Source organism: Uloborus diversus, chromosome 6, assembly GCF_026930045.1.
Source record: "Uloborus diversus isolate 005 chromosome 6, Udiv.v.3.1, whole genome shotgun sequence".
In the NCBI taxonomy this organism is placed as follows: Eukaryota; Metazoa; Arthropoda; class Arachnida; order Araneae; family Uloboridae; genus Uloborus; species Uloborus diversus.
Genome location: NC_072736.1, coordinates 151923192 through 151941525, shown reverse-complemented (window position 1 = coordinate 151941525; position 18334 = coordinate 151923192). Strand labels below are relative to the sequence as shown.

General features: G+C 31.2%; 1 protein-coding gene across 1 annotated transcript in view; it reads left to right on the top strand.

Annotated features, from left to right (window-relative positions):
- LOC129225151 (semaphorin-1A-like) overlaps nucleotides 1–18334 on the top strand; it is a 694730-nt gene that overhangs the window by 487019 nt on the left and 189377 nt on the right. The window contains exon 4 of the mRNA XM_054859712.1: nucleotides 16208–16253. Within this exon, the coding sequence (XP_054715687.1) occupies nucleotides 16208–16253 (46 nt within the window). The remainder of the gene's footprint in view (nucleotides 1–16207; nucleotides 16254–18334) is intronic.

Genomic DNA, 18334 nt, shown 5'->3' with positions numbered 1-18334 from the left:
GAACAAAATAGTCTCCCCGATTTAAACAAATTTAACATTAGCAATTGTTTGCTCTAAATACTGCTAAACATACTTTGAAACTTCTCACTTTGATGCGTATGATACAGTTACAGTCCAAACAGTTGTAAAATAATATAATTTTCGATATGTTGAAAAATTCTAAACGTATGCAAAGATTTTCTGAAGTTTAACAAATGCATAACTAATCGTATTTATGGGACTTGCATTTAAAGTTACTTATTGAGTTAAATTTGCATGTAAACGGAATATTCTATTGCAAAGTATCTTGCCTAAGGGGACGGTGGACGTTAAGTTACTTTTTTTTTTCACACTAGATACTTAAAATTTCATGTGCATATGTATTTAAGCATAAATACATATAATACCAGATAAAAAAAAAGAAAAACCAGCTCCACCTTATTTTAAAATTTAAAAAAATTTGAATATTTTTTGACAAATTTAAAATGCTCTACGCGACTTACATTTTACATTTTTGCTTATTTTTTTAATTTTATTACGTAATAAATCATCACGAAGACAAATTGGTATCAGTTAGTAAATTCCTTAAAAATTAAACTTTTACAATTTTTTTTTAAAATACTTCGATAAAAAATCCCCGAAATTTCTCCTGCTAGCACTTTTTAGTCGAGTTTTTTAAACCTTCCTGAAGTTAGATTCTATAAAGCATACAAAGTTTTATCATTTAATGAAACATGAGGCTAAACTTTGAATTTCTTGTACTTTGAATGAAAATTGTGTCGCATGGAGCATTTAGTAGGTATGAAAATCGAGAAAATTTCATTTCGCTTAAAATACAGTTAAAGTATAATTTGCACTAACCTTTTAAAATCTCTTTTTCAGTGTTTTTATTTGTCATTATTTATTTAACCATGTTTTCTTAAAAGAACAATATGTATACTTATCTTTTTTATGCAAAAATTGTTTAGGCCTGCTTTGTTTACAGCTTAACAGCTGAGTTTGAGAGGAATATCTCATAAAAAAAATGTTTTGTGTACTAATTTTAAGCAGTCGTAACTTTGTTAAAAAATGTTCAACCGTTAAGCGGTTTTTTGAGTTACGTAGAAAAATGGTTAAAGTACAACAAAGCACAAAAATAATTTTTTTGTTTTTTTAGTCAATTTTTGCCGAATTCAAGGTCTACCGTCCCCTTAAGCCATTAAAATTAACTGCATAATTATTTCAAAGATTTTTTAATTTTAAATTTCTGTTAAGTTGTTAATAGCTAAAGGTTTTATCACAAAAAATGATGAATATAAAAACTAAGTTTTTCAGATTTAAAAAAAAAACAGAATTATTTTAATTTTTTTAATCTATATATGTCGCAAAATTAGTAATGCAAAAGCTATCAAGTTTCACAATATTTTGATATTTTTTAATAAACCGGAGATAAAAAATAATCGTAAGGTATTGAGAATGACTTAAAATTCCAAAGGAATATACATGTATAGTAGCAGAAAACATTTTTAGGGCAACTTTAGTAAAAATAGTATCCACCGTGTTGATAAATACCGAAAATCTATATTAAGACACCGTTTTGGAACTTCAATGTAACTTACTGTGCTACAGTGTAGTTTGGCGTGGTTGTTTTCGTTGCGGTGACACTACGCTGGCTGAGAAACATCATTTAGAGAACTTGTTTCTCTTTTTACTGTGAGTAAATATGAGGGTTGCGAAAGCGCAGTCAATGTTGTGGAGTTGGAATCGAAATGATTTTGGAGGAAAGTAGTCTAGTCGAGAGTAACAGATTTTTAAATTCTTAGAGTCAGAGCCGGTCATTTTCCCGCTAATTCAACAACTCTGCCAGGTCTGCGCAATCAGAGTCGGACTGATTTTTGGGTGAAGGATTCGGAGTCCAATACTTTCGATTTAATTTTTACTAGTCGGAATCTGTTATTTTAACTCCGACTCTTCAGCCTTGGTTAATTAATACGGGTATATGTAAGGAAATCAGTCGTCATGTCTTCAAAAGTTGACGACAAAGCAAAAAGCATAAAAAGTTCCCCAAAATGTAATAGTAGAAGAAATTTAGGGAAAAGTAAAATAATATAGGATTTTGAAATAAGACATTAAAATATGCATTTAAGAAGGATAAACAAAGATAGTTGATGTGCTACCGCAATTAATGAATACAATTCGTGACTGCTCTCCGACTTAATTACTTCTCTCACATGTAGTAAGTTAGTTCTCGCCCCGAAATAAATATATAGCTTCTAAACTTGTTTGTAAAGCAGAAGTCTGATAGCAAAACTATTTGAGATTAATTTTGTACACAAACTAATAATATTATGTGAGTAGTGAAGACAGATGTCTTTTAGTTAAACTTTTTCTAAGCGAAACTAAGGTGCGTATACTTATTATCCGCACGCACGGACACACACACATAAGCCTGCAATTTTACATCGGACGTGGAAAAAAGAACTTGCCATCTAGCAAATACTGGTTGCGCACATATTGAGTTGTGGTAGTTTAGCGTTTTTGCATAGTTTTATTAAATAATAGAAAGGAATTAGAATGTTATGCCTACGTGCTCCGATATATTTTACGTAAATGAGTCTTCTACCATAATAGTAAACATTTCAAAAAATAAGAAAAAAAAATTATAAAGCAGTTTTTCTGAACTAAAATGTATCATTTTAACCACAAAATAATGAAACTAGGAAAAAATTAAGCTTCTTTTCTAAACTAAAGTTTACCATTTTAACCATAAAATACTGACGCCATTGTCAATTCATTCTTCCGCAACATTAAGAATCATCACAAGTTTCAATTACTTCTTCAAAATAATCAACAAAGTTATTTTTACCGTATGTCTCTCTCCTTTTATTATTTGTTTATCGACGCTAATTCGTTTGCAAGTCAAATACCCGTGAGGCATGAATCCTATATTTAAGGAAATATTTTTATCTGAAAAACATTATCTCTTCGAGATTTTAATTAAAGTAAATTGAAGAAAAATTATTAGGAATTTTATCAAACATACCTCAAATATGTTTCTTTCAGAATTTATTTTTTTTTAAAAAGCTAATAAATATTCATTTGACATAATGTTAAGTGAATAATCTATTTCTTTTAACGTGAAATAATGAAGATTAATATTTGTTTAGGTGAATGGATGTGAGATTTTCTTTTTTAACTTTAAGAAAACTAGTCTTAATAAATTATTTTCACTTATTAATAACTAATAATGTTTTTTTTTTTTAAATTTTTTAAAGATATGTTTGCTTATTGGTTTCGGTAAGTTTACTTTGTGAATTTCGGAGTTCAGAGCCATTTTCAGTAAATGTTATTGTAAATTTATTCGAATTGTATGTTTTTATTTTAAATTATTTTCTCTAATATTAACTACTTCAAAAGTGTGGTAGGTAAAGAGATCGTTTTAGCTGAAAGATGTTGTTCGGTGATAAACGTAAAAGTTGCAAGAATTGATTGAACATGACTGTTTTAATTTCTAAAACTAATGTAAATTAGTTAAAACGAATAATAACGGGTTGGTGTAAAGAAATTGGAAATAAATGGAGATAATCAGTTTAGAGAGAGAGAGAGAGAATCTACTCGACTAATTTTCTATTGACGTGAAATTAAAAAATCAAGTTCAAAGTTTTAATTAGGTCAAATAGTATGTGTGAGCCACGGCTAGATAAGTTATGGGCACATGGGGCACTCATCCAGGGCACCAACATTTGAGGGGCACAAAAACTGTAGGTAAAGTTGTAATTGGACATATTTCATACAGCACCATAGCAAGATTTAAATTATAACCTGTAAAAAAAGTTCATCTCGAAAATTTAATCTATTTTGCAAATTCCAAAACCACTCCGAGTTTAGTTTAACACTAGTATTTTTTATATCAGATACTTTTTATATTTAGGACTAACGGTAACGGGTAAAGTTTGACAAAAGTTTATATAATATACATGAAATACACCACCAGCTCAGTCATTTCCAGCCGAGGACTGCAGTTTCGTGCTTATTAGCACTTATCAGCCCGGCGTAAGAAAGTGACTGAGCTGGAGATGGAAAACCTCTTAAGGAAGCCCAGAGTGCCAAACAAACTGGTAGCTAATATAGAATTAGCACAGACCAGACGAGTGACCGAAGCAATGGTTCGGTTCAACTCGAAGATATCTTCGGGCTGATGAGTGCTAATAAGCACGAAACTGCAGTCCTCGGCTTGAAATGACTGAGCTGGTGGTGCATTTCATGTATTTATGCTTTAGCCCTGGCTAATGAATGGTAATTACTTATATTATGTTTAATTATCATATATTACATTACTCTTCAACTGTCTATACTGCATATTTACATAGGCAGAATAAGATATTGTAACATATTGTAATCTTCGTAGGCATTAATGTGTTTTCTTCCTGAATCATTCTCAGTAATAATGTAAATTACTGCACCAATTTTATTAAAATTGAAAAACATCACAAATTTTCAAATGTTAAAAAATCCCATCTGCTTTCTTTAAACCTCATCCCTAACTGTCATAGTAGACATACATTTCCATAAACCCTCAGGGTTAATGCTCTATTCTACTATTTTAATGACTAAAAATTGAAACTTTTAGATTAAGGGTTTGTGGTTTGTTCATACATACGCTCTTTAGAGATAATTCCATTGTTTAAAATTTATTTACTTTAGGGTGTAATGCACGGGGAATTAGGATTTTGTCATTGTTTTTGAAAAACATTTTCGCTACAGAGTATTTTCCTTAATTGCGGAAAGGATCTGTAATCTGTATAGCGTGAGAGAATAATACTTTGTTTTTGTTTAAAAGTAATGCGAAAAACGGTTTTTCTTGCTCACGGAAGGAAATCAGCTTTGGGTGATCATTTAATTCTCACGATGTTAAATAATATGCTCAATCCAAATGCGCGAGTGTGACATTTTTCCGTATGAATTTGCATTATATTCCCAGAATCTTAAACCTTGATTTTTATTTTCATATAATTTGAATAGAACGAATCGTTATGTATCATCATGTGATGTATCAACTGTCTAGAAGCAAAAAAAAAACTTTATAAACAATTATGCTTAGGTTTTTTGGGTGTGACTGCACGGTCACACTCGCAACACGGACAAATCAGTGATTTTCGAACACACACACGCACAAAAAAAAAAAAAAAAAAAAACACTTACACACAATTTGTGAAAGTTAATATTTTATATTATGATACATAATAGTTCTTTCCATTTGAATGCATAGCAAATAAAATAGTTACCAATTAACATTTGTTCATTTAGTTATCACAATGTTAAATGCTACGCTCAATCCATTTGGGTATGTGTGATTTTTGTACTTATGTAGGGGAATGTGGGGCAAAGTGAAATGGTGAAAGATTTGCTCCGGTCTTAGTGCCACTTACCTAGTATTATTTCAACTATGTAGTAAGATATGTAGTCTATTCAAATAAAGAAAAAACTACCTCTGAAAATTGAACCATATGGCAATACAAGCAATTTTCAAAAATTGATACTCAAATTGTAATACTTTGTTGTAAGTCAAAAGTTTTTTTTTTATTATCAAGTGATACAGTTTTTGTTAGTAACTTTTATATTTTAATTGGGACCTCCTAATTTTCGGTGCAGTATTTATTTAGGCAATATTTAGCTTATTTGTATTTTTAATATTTTTCACAATTATTCAAGTGCATGCGGGGTAAAGTGAAATAACTCTTTTTGTTTAATCACTCAATCATTTTCGAAATCACTTACGTATTCGTTTATTAACTAATTTATTTACATTACTTCATTTATTAATTCCCTTAATAATTCATTCCATTATTTATTTTCTTATTCATTTAATATTTTACTAACTCATTTTTACGTATTTATTAATAAATAAAAAAAATTCGTTTATTGTTTTCTTATCTTTTTATTTATTAAACTATCCTTTTATTTACTCATTATTTTGCTCAAAAATATTTTTCACAATCGAATAAATAATATTTCATTCGAATAATGTTTCATTTTTCACTTTGGTTTCTGAGGTTCACCGGCAAATCTGCTACTGTAAAAAATGTTAGCGGTTTCTATCCACTCCTATCTCGCTCTTGATCCAAATAATTCAAAAACCAATGCAGTAGTTTGTTTTCAGGTTCTTAACTACACAGAAAACTAGTATGTTGTGGCCATCACGAAACTTTCTTCTATATATATATTTTTTTTCTGATCCCTCCCCATGCTTGACGAGGAAGCAATATTCCCAATGGCACATATGTGTACCAAATTTCTTTCGATTTCATTCGGTAGTTTTTGCTGTAGAGCGGCCACAAAAAACTGGTCACACACAGACGTGACACACATACACACACACACAGACACAGACATTTTCCAAAAATAGTCGAAATGGACTCAGTACACCTCAAAACGTTCGAATCCGTCAAAATTGAAATTTGAAAATTTGCACGAAACCAATACTTTCTTCTATATATTAGATATAGAAGAAAGTAAAAATGAGTACACAACTCGGTTGATGCTCAATTTTGAAATTATTACATTCTCAACTAGTATGTTGTGGCCATCACGAAACTTTCTTCCATATTTTTCTTTTTTCATCTGATCCCTCCCCATGCTTGATGAGGAAGCAATATTCCAAAAAAAAAACAAAATTACATATGCAAAAACTTGACGACCATCCCAATGTCTGAATTATTGCAAAAGCAAAGCAAAGAGCGAAAATTGAAAGTTATTTTAAAAGCCTTGCTTGAATTAATTATAAATATTTTATTTGTTAACAAACATAAGATGGCAACAGTTAAAAAATTTAAATCATTGAGATAATATTTCCGATCATTTCCATACAATTAAAATCACGAGAAATACGCAGACGACAATCTATTACGATTTATCTTTCTTATTGTTGCATTAATAAAGCTATTTTTATTCGCAAAAAAAAAAATCAACACTTCTTGGAGCGATTGGCGTCAAACTTGAACCGAAGCCTGTTTACATATGGATTCACATATATTCCAAATTTCAACCAGAACGTAGCATTACTTCTTGAGATAGGGCACTCACAATGGAAAAAAAGAACGGGCGATTGCGCTACCCCCTTTTTAGCTGTTGACACCAAAATAAAATCAGCTCTAAGGGCTACTTGCCGATAAATTTTTCTTTCATTCCGTTCATTATTTCTTGAGATACAGCAGTCACAATTGACGACAAAAAACGTTCTGTAGCTCAACCCCCGTTTGAGTTATTGACACCAAAATTGAATCAGCACCTGTTCCTGTTAATGGCAACATATGGACCAAATTTTGTTTGATTCCGCCAGTTACTTCCTGAGGAATAGCAAGCACGTGTAACTCAAAAAACGTCCCATTGCTCCACCCCCCTTGGAGGAATTCGCGCCAAAAACCAATGGGCACAAGTTCACATAGCGGCACATATGTGTACCAAATTTCTTTCGATTTCATTCGGTAGTTTTTGCTGTAGAGCGGCCACAAAAAACTGGTCACACACAGACGTGACACACATACACACACACACAGACACAGACATTTTCCAAAAATAGTCGAAATGGACTCAGTACACCTCAAAACGTTCGAATCCGTCAAAATTGAAATTTGAAAATTTGCACGAAACCAATACTTTCTTCTATATATTAGATATAGAAGAAAGTAAAAATGAGTACACAACTCGGTTGATGCTCAATTTTGAAATTATTACATTCTCAACTAGTATGTTGTGGCCATCACGAAACTTTCTTCCATATTTTTCTTTTTTCATCTGATCCCTCCCCATGCTTGATGAGGAAGCAATATTCCAAAAAAAAAAAACAAAATTACATATGCAAAAACTTGACGACCATCCCAATGTCTGAATTATTGCAAAAGTAAAGCAAAGAGCGAAAATTGAAAGTTATTTTAAAAGCTTTGCTTGAATTAATTACAAATATTTCACTTGTTAACAAACATAAGATGGCAACAGTTAAAAATTTTAAATCATTGAGAAAATATTTCCGATCATTTCCATGCAATTAAAATCACGAGAAATACGCAGACGACAATCTATTACGATTTATCTTTCTTATTGTTGCATTAATAAAGCTATTTTTATTCGCAAAAAAAAAAAAAAAAGAATCAACACCTCTTGGAGCGATTGGCGTCAAAATTGAACCAAAGCCTGCTTACATATGGATTCACATATATTAAACTAGTATGTTGTGGCCGTTACGAAACTTTCTTCTATATTTTTCCTTTTTCTGATCCCTCCCCATGCTGGACGAGGAAGCAATATTCCCAACAAAAACAAAATTACACATGCAAAAACTTGACTACCATCCCAATGTCTGAATTATTGCAAAAGCAAAGCAAAGAGCGAAAATTGAAAGTTATTTTAAAAGCCTTGCTTGAATTAATTACAAATATTTTATTTGTTAACAAACATAAGATGGCCACAGTTAAAAATTTTAAATCATTGAGATAATATTTCCGATCATTTCCAAACAATTAAAATCACGAGAAATACGCAGACGACAATCTATTACGATTTATCTTTCTTATTGTTGCATTAATAAAGCTATTTTTATTCGCAAAAAAAAAAATAAATAAATAAATAAATCTACACCTCTTGGAGCGATTGGCGTCAAAATTGAACCAAAGTCTGTTTACATATGGATTAACATATATTCCAAATTTCAACCAGAACGTAGTATTACTTCTTGAGATAGGGCACTCACAATGGAAAAAAAGAACGGGTTATTGCGCTTCCCCCTTTTCAGCTGTTGACACCAAAATAAAATCAGCTCTTATACCCACTAAGGGCTACTTGCTGATAAATTTTTCTTTCATTCCGTTCATTATTTCTTGAGATACAGCAGTCACAATTGACGACAAAAAACGTTCTATAGCTCAACCCCCGTTTGAGTTATTGACACCAAAATTGAATCAGCACCTGTTCCTGTTAATGGCAACATATGGACCAAATTTTGTTTGATTCCGCCGGTTACTTCCTGAGAAATAGCAAGCACGCGTAACTTAAAAAACGTCCCATTGCTCCACCCCCCTTGTAGGAATTCGCGCCAAAAACCAATGGGCACAAGTTCACATAGCGGCACATATGTGTAGCAAATTTCGTTCGATTTCATGCGGTAGTTTTTGCTGTAGAGCGGCCACAAAAAACTGGTCACACACATACACACACACATACACACACACACACACACACACACACACACACACACACACACACACACAGACATTTTCCAAAAATAGTCGAAATGGACTCAGCACACCTCAAAACGTTCGAATCCGTCAAAATTCGAAATTCGAAAATTGGCACGAATCCAATACTTTCTTCTATATATTAGATATAGAAGAAATTAAAAATGTTGTGTAAAAGAAATATCCAACTTCGTTTCGGGCATTAGTTCTGCATAATTTCATATTAAAGAGAATAAATTGCCAAACAATACAGTAGACCCTCGTTTTACGCGGGTTTGTTTTAGGCGGTTTTGATTATACGCGGTTTAAGATTTGACTCTTTTATTTTATTTTACGCGGATGAGTTTCGGTTTTACGCGAACGCAAAGAGATAACATTTTCCCCTCTTTCAAAATACAAACTCCTAACGATTGCAAATTACGCGTAATCAACTGCATTTTGACGTGTTAATAATCGAGCTTGGACCACTGGAGACATTTTATGCGATTGGTTCCAGTCCTCTTTCCAGAAGTAAATTTATTAAACTCACACAGTTAAGAACTCAGTGGAAGAAGATCTTTTAGGGGTGACAAAGGAGGCCAAAACCAACGAGGATACCAACGTCGGTGGCGCACAACCAAAAATGTTCACATTGAAAATTTTGAGCCATTCCTAGACAACAGAAATAATCTTTCTGATTTGTAAGTGAAGGAAGATTCTATCATGAAAATCACGCAAGTGATCATAGATGCGTTAATACTCTGCAAAGAATTACAGAGAAAAAAATATCAATGACTGCCAAAAGACTATCATAGCCAGCTCCTCTTTATAAACAGGACACGAAATTAATTTATGTTTTTTTCTTTATGCATGTTGTGCATAAAAGTAGATATAAGTACACATTAAACTTATTATACAATTAGCCATCACTAGAATGAAGTATTTTGCTATCTACGGATTCAAACCCCTATTTTAACACAAGCATTAGGTCTCAATTTACGCGGTTTCAATTTACGCAGCATTTCCATGGAAAGTAACCCCCGCGTAAAACGAAGGTCTATTGTATACACACCGAACTGGCTTATACTATCAAATTTCACAGAGAATAATGCTGACGTACTTCATATCTTCAGTGAATACATTATTATCCCTGGAAGCAATATCACTACCTAATCGCAAATTCATTTACTCACAAATGACTGCCTTTTCCAAAACGCAAATACACATTCATAAAAATTGCCTCGGAGGGAGGCAACATTCTACCATGCATTCCGAAAAATAACAGAGATTCTGTATTTTAGAGTTAATCTAATATAACAGACAGAGAGATGTTTCGCTTTTTATCGAATCAATATTGCTACCTTTTAGAATACTATCCACTCCTCAATGAGTGGTTATTTTCCCCGCGGTTAAAGTCTGCAACTCTTCATAGTTCTTTTAATGAGTGAAAATTGAGACTCAATGCAGAAGAACGAATACCGGTTACTTTTTTTTTTTTTTTCATTTTTCTCCAGAGCTTCAATTGTTTTCAGGATTTAGGTTTCGGGGTATGATGGCCATAAGAGCAAATTAATTACCGTATAAATGAAGTTGTTAGTGTATGTATGTATCTAAGTGTTTAGGAATCAGCAGAATTTGAAATTTTTACGAATTGGTGCCTCGAGGGATTGGACGATGGGAAAATAGCGTTCGATTTGGAAAGGAGTGGGTGCAATTATAATCTTTGTTTAGTTCTCAAATATGTTTGTTTGAAATATCGTTTGAAGAATAGCTGATATTTTAGTAATTTTGTGCATTGTACATTTTGTTGGTTAAGGTCTGTTGTATTGCTTTATACATATTAAACATTTATTTACATATAAAATTCTGCATTGTATTCAAAACATTTGTTGTAAGCGATTTCAGAAAATGAATTTCAGATAACCACAGGTTTTTATGTTTAATTGACTAAATTTTATGTATACTTGAAACTATTTACATGTTAGAAAAAAGTTTCCTTCAGTGATTTATTTTTGTTGCTTAAATCTTAGGCCTTATAGCTTCAGGCTCGTTAGGTCAAAAATGTAACCAATATTTTTGCCAAATAGTTTATGATTTTTTTATGAGCAGCATATTATGAAACTTTTTAAATTATGTGCCAAATAGGATCGTAATGAAAATCATTTACTTTTAAAATATTCTAAATTAGCGGTGACGCAACAGAATTTTTTACTGATGCGGAGGCACATCTTGTTTGTGTGTTGAAAAATACTTAAGAATGTAAAATTAGCACTAAACTATTGATTCTGGGGCGGTGATATGACAAGGAAGGGGGGGGGCGATGATCGACCGTTAGAATGTACAAACTACTTTCTTTTTTCTCCCTAAAAAACAGTGGGACTTACTCAAACGCATAACCATTAAAAAAAACCTTTCGTAACTTTTAGCATAAAGATCTCAAAAGTTTATATAAAAGGTGTGTGTGCTTCTTAACAAATAAAAATGGGCCCAATAATAGCAAATTATAAATTGTTTAATAGTTCTTAAATGTAATTAAAATGTCCTTACGTGACAAAGAAATATTTTAATGTTTCTGTATAAAAGTTTTCTGATTTCAAAAATAAAAACCAACATTGTTTCTCACAGGACAACGTAAAAAAAAAATAGGGTTTTTACAATTATATATATATATATATATATATATATATATATATATATATATATATATATATATATATATAATATATATATATATATATATATATATATATATATATATATATTATATATATAAACAGTATGTCCACTAGTCCTTCACGACCCCAATAATTTCTAAATGACACGAGTTATCGTCATAAAAGTGGGATCTAAGTACAGTTACATTGTCATGCGCTACACATTGAAGCTTGATTGAAATCGGAAACTTGGAGTTAGAACTTGGAGTTAGCGTTGGTAGAAGATATGACATCTTCCGCACAGTAGTGTTAAAAATAGTAGGCATAAAATTACTTCCAGGCTACAAGTCTTCGGGTATATGGTTGCGTAGAATGACCACCACTTTCACCTAACCTAAACATTTTAGCCTTGTTTGGTCACATAGCGAGTGTATGCAACATCTCCAGCAGCGTTGAAGGAACTTTGAAGCCGTATTGCGGATGCTTATGCTAGCGTATTACTTACCGTATTGAACAATGTGCAGCGAGAATGGGGTCGTTTTCAAAATTTTAAAAGTATTTTTTCTGAAAGAGCGCACTTAAAAACATAGGATATGACCATTTTTAAAATAATTTGACTAAGTTTAATATTTAAAAAAAATTACTTTAATATTTACGCTTTCATTGTTTACGCTTCTGCTGATGACATCACACATGATGAAATGCCATTCACTGTTGCCATTCACAGAGCAAAATATTGATATTCGCATCTTCACTCATGTGTATTGGCAAGTATATGGTCGATAGCAAGCTTAGAGCGCAATTTTAATTCGCTCTTGATTATCATAACGTGGAAACGCGGTCCAAAGATGCACCAAAGAGCATCATTTGTGACGTCTTCAAGACCACGCCTTGTTTGAAAAATCGGACATTTTAAAAAAATAATTAAAAAATAACTGTTGGGGAAAATGAAAGAATTTTCTGGGTCCATGTTATTATTATTATTTTTATTGCTTTTTGCTTATTCTATCAATTTCAGTAAATAAAAGTACTCCTTTTGACTGAAGGAAACAAACCCACTGCAATCTCGTATTCTTATGTGTTATTATGATAAAATACAATATTGGAGCATTGCAAATTGATGAGGCAAGCGGCAATTTTGTTTAACGCGATCGAACACAGGTGCACTTTACGCCGACAAATTTTTATCGTCGATTCAAGAAAAATGTCCTTACCTTCTAAATCAAACATGGTGAGCAACTTTATAGATCACTTTTTCCCCATACCTCTGACTGTTTTTGAGATAGCAACGCTAACTCCAAAGTTTTCCACCTGTAGCGCTGCGAGCGGTTTCCTTGCGTACCGCATGACTACTTATCTGTGACTAAACCAATTTTTATGACGATAGGTTTCTCGTTCAGAACTTTTTTGGGTGTCAACATACATCATTTATGTAGTGTTTTTCAATCATCATTTCTGCGGTATTGTTTTATGCCCAATTATAATGAATTTAAATGATATGTAAAAAAAATTGCTCTTCTTTTATCACAAAAGAACAACTTTTTGCAATGTATGAAAAAAAAAACATGCTTTGTATTTGAAGCATTCTAATCGGATACCATCAGGAAAAAAGTTACACAAGTTTAATTTAAATAATAGCTTTTAATGTTTCTGTGTGTGCAGACTTATTAAAGTTTTTGAAAAATGCAAAGAAAGATAATGCCCTTTTTCTACGAACTTCCTTGCAGTTAGTAATTCATGCGACATCTTGAGTGATTTCGATACCTTGTTTAATCTCTCTAATCTTATAAAAGCCGCTCTTTTGAACGATAAGAGAAGCACAAGGGGATGATTACTTTTAGTTGAACGCACTAAATGAAATGAGACCCTGTGCTGTTTCAGCTCGATCGATTTCTTCTGTTTTTAAGATTTTCATTTATGCTTCAGAAGACCGCCGCGAACGTAAAATATTATATTTAAATGCTTGTGCTCAGCAAACCTTGGTAGTTAACATAATATGGGTATTAAAAATGAAGTGCATTAATTTTATCTAAGAATGAAATGCATTAATTTTAGTTAAGGAATTTGAGTAATTTTAAAATAATCTTGATGTGGACAACTTGTAGGGTTACTAGTGAGACGAGATTTCGTAGCGGGGCAAAGTGAAATGGAATTTTTTTTCGCAGTTTGAAGCGCCACCTATCTGGCAATATTTTAACTAAGTTGTTGAACATGTATTTGATTGAAGTTCAAAAATGGCTTTCTCTTAAGATCTCTGTAATAAAATACAAAATTTCCTTGATATTATTTTAATGCTTCAGAAATCTGCAGAGGACGTAAAATGTTACGTTTAAATGTGCTTTGTGCTTAGAAAATCCCCGTAGTTTCAAGCCCGCTTATTGGAATATCGGTTAAAAGAATATCCCACTAAACGTAATACCTTTTCAATGTACCAAAACATAATAACATGTCTCTTTGATCCCGGATAATGGAATATCCCGCTTGTTAAAATACTTTTTCTTGGCAAATTGGATGTTACATTAAGCAGGCTTGATTTTACTTGAAATAATAGAATTCTTTTGATAATTTTCAATAGTTTTAAAATATTTTCATAATGTTCAATTCTTGTTATCGTAATTAATAAAATTTGTGATTTTAGAAATGCAAGGTTTTGTCAAAAAGTTGTTTGATAAGCAGGCTATTTTTCTCTTATGCAAACATCCTACTCATTTCAGAGAAATTTCTAATGTGGTTCTATCTGAATTGACTTTGGTTGAAAAGTATTTCAAGTGTAACTTTTGACAAATAAAGAAAATTAATGAAAAAAGTGTCAATTCCATGTTAAAAACTAGAATTTAATCTAATAACGAGAACATTTTGTTCGCTTAAAGTGTTAGGATCTACGTATTTGGTTGAAATTCAAACACTCGATTTAGTTCTTTGACTAATTTAACATATCAGTAAATTTTAGACCCAACTGATGCAAAAATTGCGCCAAATGCATAGTCTAAAATCTTAAAGGTAAATAAAATAACTAAATAAATAAGGAACAATTATGGAAAACCACCTAATTTTTTTCGCTGTTCCGTAGGAAATTTGGACTCATTTATATTAAAAAATTGAATGTTTAAATAAAACTACACATAACATTAAACACTATAAAATACATCATTTATATCAAAATTTGAATAGTCTGCTACTTTTTTTTGGTGAAAATTAAATCATTTTCAAATTTTTAAGCGAAGTGTTCATTACTTTATTCTCGGCAATGATCAGTGTGCAGAAAACTTAATCAATAATATTTTCCCTCCCCAAACACAAAATTCTTAAGCACTAACTTGTGTAAAGAATAAAATACTTCCTCTAGATATTAAAGAAATAGAGCAGTAATTTGAAAAATACAAATCTCCTTACTTTATGCTTGATTTAGGAGAAATAAAAATTTACAGGAATTCGTAGAAAGAGAAGAAATGACGGTTTCCTCCGTATTTAAGGTCTTTATTTCTATCATTTGAGAGACCGGATGCGTTTTATTTTTTAATAGCTCCCTTTATTCGATTCTTTAACTAGTACTTCGTTGCATTGTTTTCTTAATTACTTACTTGTGAATCATCATAAATCTTAATCGATAAACACATTATTATTATTATCAAATCCTTTACGAATAAATGTGTTCTGTTTCTGCGTATAAAAAAAACTTAGTTTTCTCTGCAATGGACAGATTAAATTTCGGCCAAGCAATTTATATTTTTAATGTATTTACACCATAAAAAAACTTTTTTAATAAATTAAATTCGTTTTTTTTAATCTTGTAGTAAAAAATTAATTTTGTATTAAGTAATACTCAATGTGTAATACATATATCGCGCATCTAATGCAACACCGCCACAAGTCGAAAATTGTTTGTCGATTTTGAGTTATTGAAGATTTTCTTATACATGCCCTGGAGCAATTTTATTAGTTCTATTAAAATGGAAGACAGCCATTAACGAAACAAAAATTAAACTTATTTTTGAGCTATGCCAGAGTGTTACTATAAGAATTTAAGCTAAGGCGCATTACATTTAAATTGATTTTTCTCGAAAAGTAGTTTTTGCAGATGTGGCAAGTTTGTAGTAGGTGTTCTATATTGTATGTTACTGTGCAATGCTGAAATCTGGTAAATATTAACCTTCCTCGCTGAATGACAATATTCAATTAGCAAATATATATATGAAAGTGTAAATATTTAGTTACATCTTAAAACATTAACCAGTGAATGTTGACATTTTTAAATTTCAGTTTGCTGTAACATAAACATTTCTATGCAACGATGGAAATTTCAAAAATTCGCGTAGTTGTGATTTTGCAAGTTAAATGTTAAATTTATGAAATGAGACTCTGTCTAACAATTGTGTTTTCTTACAGGAACATAGTCTACAACATCAGCCTAAAGTCCCTAGATGAAATGAAGGTAAGCTGAATTTCAAGTTTTTTTAGCAATTGAAAATATTCTTCCATCTAAAACCACCACATTATGTTTTTATGATTTCATTGGTTATAAAAATTAATATTTATTTATTTAGTTATTTATTTCTTGAATAAGAAATATAGTTATTTATATATATTCTGAGTTAAGAAATATAGAGTTTGATCGAAAAAATTGTTCAATTGTGACCCAAATTGTAAAGAATCTGTCCCACAAAATATGTAAGCTGATAGATCTGAAGATTTATCTAATTTTAACTTGTCTAATGAAATAAAGAAATAAGTTCTGAAACTATTTGAGAAATGAACCAGATAACTTATTTACCGCTCAAACATTTTAATTATCTTACAGCATTTCAATTAAATGACGCAGTATAAAAAGCATATAGGACAAATCAAGAGCAATAATTAATACATAGAGAAAAATTGCATTAAATTAAACAAAATAATTTCTTTCCTTTTCAAGTGTATGCATGAATAAGTACTATTCCAAAACTCTATAAACATTCGAAGAGATTTGTAAAATGTTTAATTCGTTTTCTCTCTTTCTCACAAAATGTAAATAGTGGGCGCTGAGTCTGCTGTTGTGTTAATCAGAAACGTTATGTAAAAATATTGCTAAAATATTTCCACCGATTAGATTTATAAGAACTGTAAGCATACAAATGAACAGGGTAAGAGAAAAAGAGAAAAAATTTGAAGAGTGTGTCAGTTTCAAGTCGATTCCTTAAATCCATACATCCAATTACACTCTTGAAACGATTTTCTTCCAATTTTTCTTGTGAAGAAATTTGTTAATGGATTTTATGATATACTTTACTAGTTAATGAATGACTAGTCACTAGATACCAGTAATTCATGAAAGTTGTAATGTGCAGTATAACTAAATAAGTTGATAATATACTTACATTTCACTTAAAAAAAATCTTTCATTTTCAAGCTGGTTAACGCTAATTCGAAACACAGAAGTTCAGGACCGAAACAAAACATTTTTTTTTAGTGCTTAGGAATTAGTGTTATTCTAAGAAGTATTAAAAAGTTTCGTAAAAAACCTGAAACATTCTCAAATTATGATTCAGATGTTTATTTTGCTCACCCCCCCCTCCCCCGAAATATATATATATATATATAAATGATGGGTCCTCGACATTCGGTCTTTAAGGAAACTAAGAATGCTATTGTTTCATTAGAAACCTTATTTAAAAATATTACCAAAATATTTCCGCCAGCTAGGTTTATAAGAATTATAAACATGCAAATGAACACGGGAGAAGAAAAAAGTGAATAAATTTGAAGAATGTGCCAGTTTCAAGTCAACTCCTTAAATCCATACATCTAATTACACATTTTTGAAACTACTTTTCTTTTGGTGAAGAAATTCGTTTAAGTGTTGAGATCCACTTGACTGGTTAATGAATAAATAGGTACTCAATACTAGTAAATCAGGGCGATAAACGAACAACTTAACTAATAAGAAATATACCGGCAATATGTACTTGCATTTCATTGAAAAAAAAATATTTCTTTATTGAGCTGGGAATGAGATTTGAAACACAAAAGTTCAAGAATGAACCAAAAAAAATTTTTTTCGAAAAACTGTATCAGATATAAAATGTCTAAGTACTGGAATTAGTGTTGTTCTAAGAAGGATGCGAAAGCTGTATAAAAATCCTAAAATATTTTCAAATTAGGGTTTGGATGTTTATTTTGCGCACTCCCCCCTCCCCGAATTTAAATGATGGTTCCTTGGCACTCACTCTTTAAGGAAACTAAGTCTGCTATTGTTTAATCAGAAACCTTATTTAAAAATATTACCAAAATATTTCCACCGACTAGATTTATAAGAAATATAAACATGCAAATGAAGACGGGAGAAGAAAAAAGTGAATAAATTTGAAGAATGTGCCAGTTTGAAGTCGATTCCTTAAATCCATACATCCAATTACACATTTTTGAAACTACTTTCTTCTGATTTTTCTTGTGGAGCAATTCGCTAAAGTGTTGCGATCCGCTTGACTAGTTCATGAATAAATACGCACTCGTTACTTAATCGCTAATCAATGCTAA